Source organism: Perkinsus marinus (genome assembly GCF_000006405.1).
Source record: "Perkinsus marinus ATCC 50983 genomic scaffold scf_1104296966926, whole genome shotgun sequence".
NCBI lineage: Eukaryota > Perkinsozoa > Perkinsida > Perkinsidae > Perkinsus > Perkinsus marinus.
This window is the reverse complement of record NW_003203754.1, coordinates 25,259-38,191: the sequence shown is the minus strand read 5'-3', so window position 1 is coordinate 38,191 and position 12,933 is coordinate 25,259. Positions and strand designations below refer to the sequence as shown.

Genomic DNA, 12,933 nt, shown 5'->3' with positions numbered 1-12,933 from the left:
TTGCCCCACAGAACATCCATTATGATGATGAAGCGTTGATCGCCAGGTTTTGATATGGTACTCGTTCAAGTCTCGGACTCTAAGATCATGACTTTCGAGAAGAGTCGTCGCCGTTTCAATCATGACCTTCGAGTCATTGTCTGGTTTAAAAAGTCCGAGTCTGGCTTTGTCCTTTTGGTATATATTTTTGGAAGAAAAGTCTTAACTTCCCGAATTAGAGGAGAGGAGCCCCCGAGACCACGCAGGCCTCAAACTAGGATCACCCTCGAGGCTCTGCACGATTTGATCGCCCATCTTATTGAAGAGAGTCGTGCACTTAGAGTAAGTTTCCGGGGGGGGCGCCAGTCTAGGATGAGTATTCTAACACACAAAGTATGTCTGTCCCTATTGTGCCATCCGTATCTGTAACCATCTGGTTCAGGTTCTTTCCTTATTATCCAATAGTTAATGAGGCTGGAAATCAACCTACCCCAGCTGGGGAACAAGGTTTCCAGGGAAGTCCCGTTATGATCAACCCTCCCATTGATGAGGATGTCATGATAGCGGTTTCTAAAAAGATCTGTACAAGATTTGGTGGATTTTCCGAGGACATGGGGACCTCCATTCAATGGAGGTCCATTGGGAGTATCCAAAAGGAAGTTGCGCAATGGGAGAGGAAGACCCGTGAGGGCGGGAATACGAGAGTTTTGTTGGCTTGCGGTGGTGTCGTGGAAGGCTTCGCGGGCTCCCTACTGAGTCAGTAGTACTGGCTAGACACTCATCCTACACCAGTTGCATTTAAGCAACTTGCTTACGACGTTGATCAGTGCACTCACTAGAGCACACAGCCTTTTCTCTTCTGGAAGATGGTGAGTTGAAATTCAACTGTTGGATTGTGAGCCTCGTCCGTGTCCTCCTCTGCTTGCCTCCCCTCGCATCCCTGGCGATGTTGGGTACGTCTAGAATCTAGACTCTAGATTGGCTGTTTCTCTCAGCCACAGCTTGCTCAGCCTCATTAGCACGTTCAGCTTGTCTCGGACAAGGGAGATTCCTGCCTAGAGCGGGAGATCGGGTCTTCGAGATCATGCGGAAGAATGCCATTCTTTGAGACTCTGCCAGAAATCTCGTTGAAGGTTGAGGGTGTCCATGAAAGATATGTGTCGGCCACCCAGTGAGTTTTGACCGGGGTAGAAAGGTTCGTGGTAACAGTGAATGCCTACGATATTATTCTACATGGATTTATCATGTCTTGTGGAAATTTATATCTGCGACTTCGCCAAAAAGCCCAGCCTATGATGAGATCGTAAAATCGTCTCTGGTCCTGCCACCTTCGAGTGCATTGGGTAATGACTCAGGGTTATAATGATCTGGTCATCGGATACACTATTCCCGGTAGATTCTACCGAGTAAAGCCTTTGGTCTCAGATTCTTCCTGGCGCATCATCGCACCGTGGGAACTGCATAAATCGTGGCACGATTATCGTGCTGCTGAAGAGACGTTTAATTGGAGTAGTGCTGCAGCAGCACCACGTTTATCTACCTCATCAGTGAATTTCGTTACGGGTGTTTGTAGCTGATGTCATCAGCCTGATGAGCTCGCGAACCTCACCGTGTTCCAAACACGCAATGGTCGTAGGAAGTTTGAAATGGGGGCAGGCTCTTCCTGACTCGGCCGCGAATTTGTTATTCATCAATTCTAGGAGTTTTGGCGTTCACCAATGGTGCATCATCTTGGTCGGGTATTACGTTGTTCGAGCTGGCTTTGAGCAGTTCTCTCTGTATGGTATATTTGCGGCGCGGAGACACCGTCATAATACATGGGTTATTGAAGAAGGCACAGTTCAACGGTCTCATAGGAGAGATCTTGACGGTACGGTGGAGTGGCGAGATGCGAGCTGTGTTATTCAACTTACACATGATTTGATAAATGTGATCGTTCACGTCATTGACGATGCGTCGAGCTTTGTCCCCCTAGAGTCAGCTACTCTCAGGTAGACGAAGAGAAGCGCTGTGCCCACATTCTAATATCAAGATGTGGTAGGACATCGGATATTGCAGTTAGTATCCGGAACTTGAAGATGGTGGAAGAACGTCCCCCGCCTAGTTTTGCTAGCAACGGGATTGTCTACGACTCCATCTATGATGGTGGGACTTGGATACACTGGAATATACTCATATGAAATGCGCTGAACGGTCAGCTCCAGTCACGGTTACTGATTCGGCAATCTCCCACGCCAAACGATCTGAAATTTTGAGTAGATAAGAGGGCGGGCGCACTCGTGTTTTGCCTGATAATCTAGGCTGGTAATATCAGCCGTGATACTATCACGATGATAGTATCATTTGAAGTCTTATCTTTGCGCTTGTTCATTGGTTTTTTCTTGTCAAGTCTACGATAACTTCGTAGCGACTTGTTGTGCCACGGTGCAACGCGACCGACGCGCGTCGGCTTTGAATTTGTCATCCACCGTCGATCGTCCTTGAGGTTTGCATGGAAGGGTGCTGTGCAAGCACTTGATGGTATCAACACCATCATTATGGTTCATCTATCCGTATAGTTGCAACTATGTAGCATTTTCTGCTTTCAGGATGTCGGGTGCGAATTTATGGCCTCTCAGCTAGGGGGCACTTCAACGGCATGGAGGGGATAGCCCACGACTATTATGACCACAAGTATTCAACGCATGGTTCCAACTCGTTTGCTTATCATCATTATCGCACGCTGCGCAGCACGATCATGCCTCGCAGCAGGGTCCTCGCAACATTTTACTCCAATTTTCGTAGGTGGAAGATAAAACTGAGATCGAGCGACAAGTGGCTGGTTGTGTCAGAGAAACACCTTGAAGTGCTTGATATCAGTGATGAGAAGTAACCATAGCCGAGACTCACGTGACTGATGAGCAATCAGCTGGATCTGATCTATACTCTGAGCTCCCGCACGTCATGTCGTGTGGCGTGCTGTTGAGAACCGACGATGAGAATTCTGCGTTGCCGAGGTGTTCGAGCGGCAATCATATACGTGCTGTGCATCTTAGTGGTCGTCGGAGAAGGGAGTGGCGACATCCATCACAGAACCGTGAGGATCCACGATGGCTTATCGGTAAGATGGTCGTGAAGCAGCTTGAGTCATCCCGAATCATTGGGAAGGTGATGAAGTGGTAAGTAATGGTAGGTTGATATTTCCATGTTGGCACTCGTCCGACAATCGGACTCCGACTGCGGTAAGGTTGTGCGCGTCGTTGATTCTTGAGCTCATTGCTCCGTTGCCAACGGATTGCCGATTTATAGATATGGCGTACACACCAACGGTCCGTTGGTGTCTATAAATCACAACATTTCAAACGCGTACTCGGCAATACCGCGCGAACATGTCGACTCGGCACGCCAGGCTATTGGTTGCTCCCCACGTAACGTTGAACTCGTGCCGTCAGCGTACCGTGTCGCGGGTTCTGCCTCGATGACGTTTCGTCGAGGGATTCTCATACTTGTATTCCACGATGCAAGCGTGGTACGATTGTTTGACAGCTGTATTAGAGGTGCTGAGGCAGCGTCCCAGCTTCTCAAGCTCAGAGGCGCGGTCAATTCATTTGCCCCAGATTTCGGGATGACCTGAGCTTACCGGCTGTTAATTTTCTTATCCCTAGCTTATTCAGCTTCTGTATGGGGTGAAGTTCCCGCTATTGACATGAGACAATTTTCATCAACGCACAGACAGATTAGTTATTGAAACTTCTAGTAATTTATCCGATAAGCAATCAAGTCTGCAGCGAGTCGATCAGATCGACTCGATCTATGGATGTTCCCTCCAGGCATGATTATCATATTGGCGCCTCTGTACGATACGAAGATGGGGATTTCGAATTCCTCCCCGTCGACAAGGCCGAGTCTATGGTTGTCGGTGATTCGTGCCCAGAGGAGTTGGAAGCTGCACGAAGAAGAATAGATGCCTATGATGATGTGCCGTAAGTTCGAAGAGTTTGGCGGACTCCGTCATGCCACGTGTTGTGGTCAAGCACTGCTATCACCAACTGCTATGGTGGAGTATTCTCAGTGGATACTCAATCACATTCAGAGTGGTATCGAGGAAACCTCGCCGTCACCGTACATTTTAGCGATTCAGACGTTCTTCGCTTAGACGAAGCTTCTCGTATTGGTTGATGTCTTTATTAGAATTCGATACTCGCCTCCTGCGTCATCGCCAGGGGAAACCGCCCTACCGACGCGAAAACGTCGACGAGTAGCGTTGCCTACTGAAGACGATTCGTCGAGTCCGTCACTGGACTTGTCGGGAGAAACTCCCCTGGACGTAGGGCTTCTCCTCGCTTGTCGACTGACGTATAGTTTGCTCATCCACCTTGAATTTGTTCTCGACTCACAAGGCTGTTAGAGGAGCATCTCCGACAACCTCTTCATTCTCAGAAAGCATAGTTTCCGTTGTACGCTGTTCCGTGTCTCTCAGTCGAGCAGCGCCTCGCCCCTATCGAGAGACCATACTTCCGAGTCTACTCCTAGCGACTTGTCTGCTTCTTCGAAGGATAGACGCCGGTGAGCTTTGACGTATATCTCGCAATGTTACGCCAATCGATCGCTTAGCATTCATGGTTCGCCGCTATCGACACTCTCCTTCACCAGACCTGTCATATTCTTCAACTCGATTTTTGTAGATCATGAAGGTGGCGGTCAGGACAAGGGGGGAAAGTGAGTGCAGCTCGATGCTTCAGTCTTGTTGGTTTGATAACGAAACTGTCAGATGGTTGGAGGAGATAGTGAAGAAGCTTAGGCACCAGAGGGTGTCTCGGAAGGCACACCGAACATTGTCGAATGCATGCCAATGGGTGTCCGAAGCCTCGCAAGCTGTCACGTTGGAGGAGGTAGGCGCTCCGCGTATCATCGCTGCGTTGAGATGGTCGGGTATGAATCGCCGCTACACTATAGGTCGCCGCTACCGGAGTACATAGTGAAGACTATCTCCAAGACTTGAGAGCCGTAGACAGATATATCAACACAGCGACAGGTTTCAAACAGCGAGTAAACCACCCTAGTTAGAGGCGATCACCATTGATGAGCTCTCTCAGGCGGTGGACTTGGCATCGAAGCGGTGTTACTCTATCATCGGCCGACGACGTGCTGAGGTGCCGGGCGAATGCATAATGGATAAACACACCCTCAGTGCCACGCTGTTGCGTTGTGGACTGACCAGAGACGCCCTCCAGATGGTGAGTTTGTATGTCTTGGTAATCCTTTGCTCAAGTGGGAGTATCGCAGGTCCTTTCTGGAGAGACACCTGTAGCATTAGTCCTTGCTCGTCCAGCATGTCACCACGTGCCCTTCCGTCTGGGGCTTGAAGAAGGTCGCTCTCAAGTACACTCAGGGGTTACTACTGCATCGTCTTAGAACTGGTGGTTTTAGAGAGATTGTGCCTTCCATCCCGTGCGCAAATGTTCAACATTTGTACACACATTTAATGTTATTCAATGCCGTTATCGTGTTGATGGAATTGGTTCAGTTTTATGATATCTTAAGTATCCCAATGGTGTCTAGCCCATTGGTAACACTTCATCTCTCTTGTCAATGTAACTGAGTTTATGTAGCTCCTTCTCTTCCTCAGGAATCCCTTTCGACAAGCTTCGATAGTACTGAATCGATCAAGTAAGTGCGCGTTGCCAAGTAGCGCATGCTTTCGACCCTTGATGGTTTTGCAATATCCACTCGTTGAGTAGATGCTGCCGATGCGAGAGAGGCGATGATGAGCCGTGTCTACTGGTATGCGACAATCCGGACTGTGGTCAAGGATGGCATTCGTTTTGCCTCCCATACTCTCTTGGTCGCGACGTCCTCTTTATGAAGGACTTCAGGACTGGCAGATGGTAGGTGGGGTTAGGATTGCGGCTGCATACTCAGTGTCGGTTGTGCACTTTGTGTCTAATCCCACCCCGGTCGTGAGTAAGATGATTTCACTATAATCTAACCTGAAACTCGACCAGAAATGCTAAAAACGAGTAGAAATCCGCGGCAGCGTGTCGGAAGGGAATTTTCAGGAAGTAATCTTGCGAGGTTGGAAAGTGCATGAGTCAAGTGTATCACACATCGTCGAAATTAGCGTAACTCTTCTGAAATTCGGAAGAGTGATTCACCGCCTAATCGCACACTTCATTCGTGTGATGGACACTCTGATAACTACCCAACAAGTGAATCCTCATTCTCTTCTTGTACACGACACATTCGTTCCCCCGCTTTCACAGCCGGAGTCGGGGCATGCTGGTCGGCCTCGAGTGGAGTGGCCATGCGACCTATATCCAAGTCGCTTAGGTTCTGTCCACAATGCCTTAGTACAGAAGATCGAATCAGTCCTGCCGAGGCGGAGGCCTGCCGCTTGCTTATCAGTGTGTGTCAAAGCCGAGCGAAAGGTGACCACAGGCCAGGAACGCGAGTGTCCAGAATTCCAGAATCAGAGCCACCTTTTTCCTCACGGAGCATCGACTCACCTGAAGAAGAAGCTTTACGGAAGCTACCAATTGGGAACGAGGTGAGAGCCATTCCGTGGCATTAACTCTAGTGATTGTGATTTTTCAGATTAGTCTTGGTTTTTGCTTTATAAATGCAGTAGCGTTTGCTGTCAAACAGTTGCTTAATTCGATCTCAGAGGAAAGAAGAATCATGATACTTGATGTTGACGTGAGGATGATTTCTATCGATTCAGAAGTAAGCAGGTTGCTCCGTCTCCTGCAGGTTCACCACGGCAATGGTAACGAAACAGCATTCTACGATGATCCGCGAGTGTTGACGTTCTCCATACACCGATATGGCCCGGATAGTACTGGAGAGTACGTCATGCCGGGAACAGGATGGCACGAAGACTTGGGTAGTTATTGTCTGTTCTGACATCCTTCTCATCAAAATATCGGTCGTTAACTAGTCGACCGACGTGAGATGCGATATGATACCTAGTCATACCAAGCGCTTCATATCGGCGATGCAATATGCTGAGACGACACTCTCCCTTCCTCCGGCTTAGGCGTGGGATGAACATAAACCAAGGATAAACATTTCGGACTGGTCATCAGTTGAATTAACCAACTACCACATTCTCACTTGCTCGCCCACCGGCATTGGAAGAAAACTTCATGCACGGATCTAATCGTGCTCGGCCTCTCGCACGTCGTGCGAGAGGCACGAATACGCGATTCACCACGTTTCCCGTAGCGCTATGAGACGTAAGGAACAATCGTAAGAGATTGTCGTACGAGTCGATAGAATGACGAATCGTTCTTTGTAATATTTCGAATTGATTGGATACAGGTGACGAAGCTGTTCCTAAGTCGATCGGCATGAATCTCAACTTCGAGATGAGTGAAGGGGAAGGTGACCGAGAGTACGTCGATGTGGTCACCCGCATAGTACGGCCGGTGATAGAACAGTGGCGGCCAGATGTGGTGGTAGGTGGCATCATATAGGTGTCTTCTCAGTGGCGCCATAGGCTAGTTGTAGACTCGTATTTTGGTGCCATCCTTTTCGTGGTCTTCCCGACGAAGCGACTGAGCTCGTTATATGCCACGCAGCTAAATTTGCTCTAAAACTTTATGGGTTGACTGTCGTGCCCGCCCTCTTAGACTGAGTTTAGGTCACGGGTTCGGCTCCCGAATTGCTGTACATAGCTTTGCTCGTTGGCTTGGTTCTAGATGCGATGACGCGCGCATCACCTTTGAACAAGCTATGCTAGAACTTCACGAGTTTCTGAATGATTTTCCCGTCTCCACTATTGAGAGCATCCGCTCGAGAATCCTCCTAGGTGTTACTTTGTGGATTTGATGCGATCGATCACTCCTCCGCGGCTGTGACATTCACTGGTCCTGGTATGGACTGTAAACTCTCGCCAGAATGGTAAAATGATAAAAGCAGTTGTAACGGATAGCTCCACTATTTGTTCTTCAAGGTTTGCTTGGCTGTACCCGTATTTGGCCAGCATTGTGCCGAGCGGACGGATGGTGTGCTGCACGGAAGGCGGGTGAGTATATTTGTGCCCGCATCGTTCGCAAGCAGTCGAACACAGTATTCTCGAGACCTAATTTCGAAGAAGCCAACATATTGGCCGTTCGTGTTGGCATCCTCTCGTGGATCGTCTATAATATTTTTTGCGACTGGCCGCCGCCTATTACATCGTAATTTACCGATCTGATAGTACTCTCTGCGATCGTAGGTATAATCCCGAATCTTCTGGCCGTGCGGGATGGCTTCTCGTTGGCAGCATGGTTGAACATTTGACAGCTGTTGAGAAGGACCGGCCTAAAGCTATCTCTGCGGCCATCGAGCGGAGGCCCGACGTGCTACCAATTTCCGACTTCGTAAGGACTGCATATCGTTTTCCCTGATTTGTACAGTGGTATTGATCGCATTACGCGATCATTTCGCCGGTACTGCATCATCTTGTATGTCTGAGCGCGCGAAACGGTTTTTTGGAGAACCTGAAGTAGTTCCTCACTAATGTACATGAATCATGCAGCAGCGGAATTGTGACTCGTTTTGAATTTTCATGATCTCCCCAGTTGGGCGGGTCATATAAGATCAATTTTCAGGCACGACAGCGCTCGTGGGAATCGAGACTGAATGAACATATAAATAAATTCCGCAGCGCTGGTTGGAATATACCTGCCGCTTGATTATGTATCGTACAGTAATACGTACCAACTAAATTACCAGTAGTGTAGTCTAGTACTGTTGAGAGAGAGCAGAATTCATATCATCTGCTTGAGTTCGATAAATTAATGGCTGTTGAAGACTAGCTCATCCTGTGTCGGCACGCGTCGCCGATCGAGCAGACGTGTATACAGTAGTGAGTTGTGGCCGAATGTCATTGCAAGTGAAACTCCTAGTAACGCGAACGATGGGATGGGCAAATATAGCTGCTTGCCAAGCAGTGACTGGCCAAGAAAACTAGGTCAAAGCCGACTGCGTTATCCATAGGCTATGGACAACGCAGTCGGACAACGCAGTTCTGCTATGGACCATAGCAGAACTGGAGTGGTCCATATCTTACAGATTTTCGGAACAGCCCAAAACAGCCTAAGGGTAGCTCACGGCAAGCGGGAAAACAAATCGAACCACGAGGCTGTAGTCGACCCACAGACTGTGGCTAACCATCCTCCAGTTGACAGGCATCAATCAGGATTGAGAATGTCTAATATCGACTTCAATCCAAGTATCTCAGAGATACTTGTAACGCGACATCTAAGACGCGTGTAAGATATTGAGGGACAATATTGGGTTTTAGTAATGGTTTCAAAAGGCGTTAACCTACAGTAATAAGTTTATGGATTTTAAATGTAGCATTTAAATGGGGTTCACGAACGGCCATCGTGTCGAATTCCATTCTTCTAATGTACCTCGTACTGTACGAGTCGTACATAGTACGGACTCTGTACTACGGAGGCTACTACGAATTCATTAATCTCCTCAGTTACTGAGGCTCAGTAAACACTTACAAGTAAGTCTCTGTACCACAAAGTATGTATGTAGCATTTTGAAGGGATCAGGATCACGGATCACGAGTAGTGTAACGTAGCAAAAAAGCCCCAGCTTGATTCAATACTTGATCCGAATCAGAGGGTGATCCCTCGGAGCCGAACGGATCACGGATCAACGAAATTTCTCAACTCGTCTGAGAATTGCTCAACTCCTTGATCTTTGGATCACGGAATAAGTTTTTTCTCAAGAATCATATATCAGGATCAAAAATGAGGATCACGCAAGGTCCAGATCACAGATCACGGATCAGTATCAAAGTTCAGAGATCAAAATCAACGGTCAAGGATCAGGATCAAAGATCACGGATCAAGATCAAGAATCACAGATCTGACTCACGGATCTCGGATCACGAAAGATTTAGCTCAGACCTCAAGATCAACGAGTGATCTGGATCATGTGCTTGATCTGTGGATCAGGATCCGCATACTGGCCCAGAACGAGGAGTGGGAGGATGATCCTTCTAGGGTCATATGTTTGATTGAGGATCTGGATCCGCGTTCCGGCCTTGTGGATTGAGGAAAATCAACTATGCCTGATCCAAAAATGTTATGTAACTTTGCGTCTCGATTGATTTTCGAAGCACTGCCAATAGTCTAAATATTGCGTCGACGCAACGTATCTATCCTTTCGTGCTCGCCGAATAAACTGGCCCAACGAGTTGACCTTGATTGTTAGGAGTATGTGGAACCACCGCGAGCCGCTCAATCGGAACGCCTCCGCTAGGTGTCGGATGAGTCGACTTGGCTCATGTGATGTCATGTCCAAACAGACTGAACTTGAATGGACGCTCTGGCCTCTACTATCGAAGTTCAAGCGAAGGGTTACGAAAGGAGCATTCAATGCACGACGTGCCAAGGGATGATCGATGGCCCGGATATTCAAACCCCATTGGATTGTGTATACTACGAGGAAAGGCTCGAGGCACTACACGCTGCTATCGAGAAGAATCATTTGGTGGGTCCACCACAGTACTCGAACCATCGACTTCCGGACAAACGTGTTAGTCCGATGTGAATCGCGAGTTGGCTGTTACCGGTCTCGACGCTCTAGTGCTGGATGAGTGTTATTCGCCTCATGCTATTAGGAGCTGCAGGACGCCTCTGAGGTCTTCACCGTTCGAAGGTGTTAAGGTGATGCACTGTAATTCTCAGACACGCAGCTTTTTGTGGCCACTACAATATCGTTACAGCGCTCCTCGAACATCCGAATACATCAGCAATGGCTTATGTAACGCCTAGTGTTATGGTTCACTGTGGAAAGATAATTGCTATGCAGTACTCTGAGGATAGCTGGTCGGCACTTCATTCGGCAGCCAGCAGAGGGCATGACGAAGTCCTCATAGCGTTTCTGACCAAGTCCTCGGACATCCACAGCAGCGCACGCTTTGATGGCTTTGGAGTGGTGGGTCGATGTTGCTTGTGATTGACTTATCCCTACAGCAGTTGCACATTGTTGCTGAGGTATGCAACAGGAAGTTGGCTAATGATGGAGCTGATGTGATGGCGCATGCTCTGAAGTAGGGATGGCCGTTTCACGATGTTTACGGTTATGACCACGTACATCGTGTGCTGTTACGGTACGGCTGTAAGGGGAAGCAACGCGTCGCAATGAGAACTCAATCGGAATATGTGCTCAACTTGATTGGTATTAGAACTACCAACCTGCTCGAGAACGTGAAGCGAGCTATAAGGTTTAGTCCCGACATGTGCGGTGCTGATGATTCTCATGACATCAACACTTCCATGAAGATCTGATTGGAAGCTTCTGAATTGTTGCTATTATCATACACGCGTTCGTACCATTCGTGATTGGATGAGAAAAAACCTCCCAAATAAGTGAATGATGTTGGTGGACCACCATGACCGACTTGATGGTTTCAGATATTTCCGAGGCCTGATACATGAGAGGTCGACCCGTGGTAGATTTATGCAGGAGTGGACACCATTGCATGTATGCTGCTTGAAAGGTAAAGTCAGTGCAGCTCAGCTGCTGTTGAAGGCCGGAGCAAAGGTAAGGAAGGGATCGAGGGCTTCGGGTTGTGTGTGATATCTATCGCTAGCCGTCGATGAGGACTGGGCCTGTCTGCATACACTCGGCAATCCTTAATGACATAGCCAGTGGAAGAGTCAGGGTGGGGAAGATCGACCCAGATCGTGACGCTGATGATGGCGCGCTACCTAGAAGTGAGCTATTACACTTAGGGTGTGCGTTCACTGGGAAGTATGGATTTGGATTTATATATCTGTGATTCATATATGATATGATATAAAATTCGGTTTGGGGTAGCCATGTTCATGATGAACAATATTTTTACTACTCTTGAAAGAATATTCATCATGAAAAAATATCAACCTTTGAGTCGTACTTTATTGTCATTGCCATGCCGGCGTACTGGTGTGGGACTCTCACTTGCATTAGTCACTGCCGATCAGATCGGGGGTTCCCGCTGCTCCATCTTGATATGGTCGATGAGGGCCTCCTGCCTATCCACTTGGCTGCATTGGGCGGGCACTTCAAAACCGCTATGTTGCTGGTGATAACAGTGAGGTATTGTTGATAATAGTGCTTGCCCAGTTGAAGCAATACGGTGGCGACCCGAGTTCTGCCTCGTTGAAGCACCAATGGACAGTCCTGCACTTTGCGGTCTGGGGTGGCAACCTGAACCTAGTGCAGGTGAGCGAAGAAATCCGAGGGGATTTTTTTCTGTGATTATGTGATTAGGAATTGTGTCGACTCACGAATCGGAAGTACGTGAATGGGAGGGATAGAAGGAGTGATGGTAGCGAGTGGACACCATTAAGCATAGCAGTGGCGAGGCAGAACACTCACCTGGTGTGTCTTCTGCTGTGAATCGACTCTGAGTGTGTCACGGCTGCACCTATGCTGTACTCGAACTGATTTCCTCGGTTGCCGATATCAGGTACAATGTCTTCTCTCGTTCGGGGCTGATCCGACAGAGAGTATCCGCAGCGCAGACTTCCCTGGTAGGACGATCGATTTACTTCTGCTCTGCTGTGAGACCCTCAAAGAGCATCTCGAGGATGGGTTTGGTCGCAGTTATCTTATTAGGGAAGAACCACCGACACTATCTTCACTATAGTATGAGTATTTTCAGCTGGTCGATTTTCTTGTCTTGTGGACAATAGAATTCGGCAAGCCGAGCGACACTACTGCGCAGAGTTTCTCGTAGGTTGTCATTTTGTGAGGAGCAATCCGTCTATCCATGACGACACAGAGTGTGGGTGTAAATGGAGTAGCGAGGATGGTGGCATCACTCTGCTGCACTTGGCTGTGGTCGCCGCTGATGTTCCGATGCTCCGACTTTTGGTGAGCTCCCTTGGTTAGTCTTCAAGTTCTATGCAATGTAAGGTGCCTGTTATGACTCATAGACATTACGTCAAGCAGAGAGCCTATGTTGGGGGTAAAGGACGC

At 48.3% G+C, this 12,933-nt stretch overlaps 2 protein-coding genes across 4 annotated transcripts in view; both read left to right on the top strand.

Annotated features, from left to right (window-relative positions):
• Positions 1–1,759: 1,759 nt before the first annotated feature.
• On the top strand, positions 1,760–8,714 carry Pmar_PMAR008230 (histone deacetylase, putative; the record flags this gene model as incomplete). Of its 3 annotated transcripts, none has more annotated exons than XM_002768887.1 (24): positions 1,760–1,849; positions 1,971–2,124; positions 2,568–2,652; positions 2,764–2,847; positions 3,015–3,137; positions 3,789–3,941; positions 4,150–4,285; positions 4,439–4,524; positions 4,612–4,677; positions 4,730–4,850; positions 4,915–5,007; positions 5,055–5,195; positions 5,245–5,340; positions 5,588–5,628; positions 5,700–5,846; positions 6,289–6,386; positions 6,432–6,505; positions 6,553–6,654; positions 6,709–6,841; positions 7,279–7,415; positions 7,769–7,860; positions 7,913–7,984; positions 8,177–8,321; positions 8,553–8,714. In XM_002768887.1, 24 exons carry the CDS (start codon positions 1,760–1,762, stop codon positions 8,634–8,636), a joined length of 2,553 nt encoding a protein of 850 aa, XP_002768933.1. In that variant the 3' UTR covers positions 8,637–8,714. The 3 variants fall into 3 exon arrangements, with proteins under 3 accessions (XP_002768933.1, XP_002768931.1, XP_002768932.1); XM_002768885.1 differs by having other exon boundaries at positions 4,573–4,677; XM_002768886.1 differs by lacking the exon at positions 1,760–1,849 and adding an exon at positions 1,927–1,970 and having other exon boundaries at positions 2,021–2,124; positions 4,573–4,677.
• Positions 8,715–10,910: 2,196 nt separating this feature from the next.
• The window catches only part of Pmar_PMAR008229 (hypothetical protein), a gene marked incomplete at both ends in the record, with an annotated part of 2,309 nt that continues 286 nt past the window's right edge, over positions 10,911–12,933 (top strand). Inside the window, 8 exons of the mRNA XM_002768884.1 lie at positions 10,911–11,017; positions 11,382–11,511; positions 11,561–11,684; positions 11,934–12,034; positions 12,076–12,174; positions 12,223–12,248; positions 12,422–12,485; positions 12,617–12,687. Coding sequence (XP_002768930.1) covers positions 10,911–11,017; positions 11,382–11,511; positions 11,561–11,684; positions 11,934–12,034; positions 12,076–12,174; positions 12,223–12,248; positions 12,422–12,485; positions 12,617–12,687 — 722 coding nt within the window. The remainder of the gene's footprint in view (positions 11,018–11,381; positions 11,512–11,560; positions 11,685–11,933; positions 12,035–12,075; positions 12,175–12,222; positions 12,249–12,421; positions 12,486–12,616; positions 12,688–12,933) is intronic.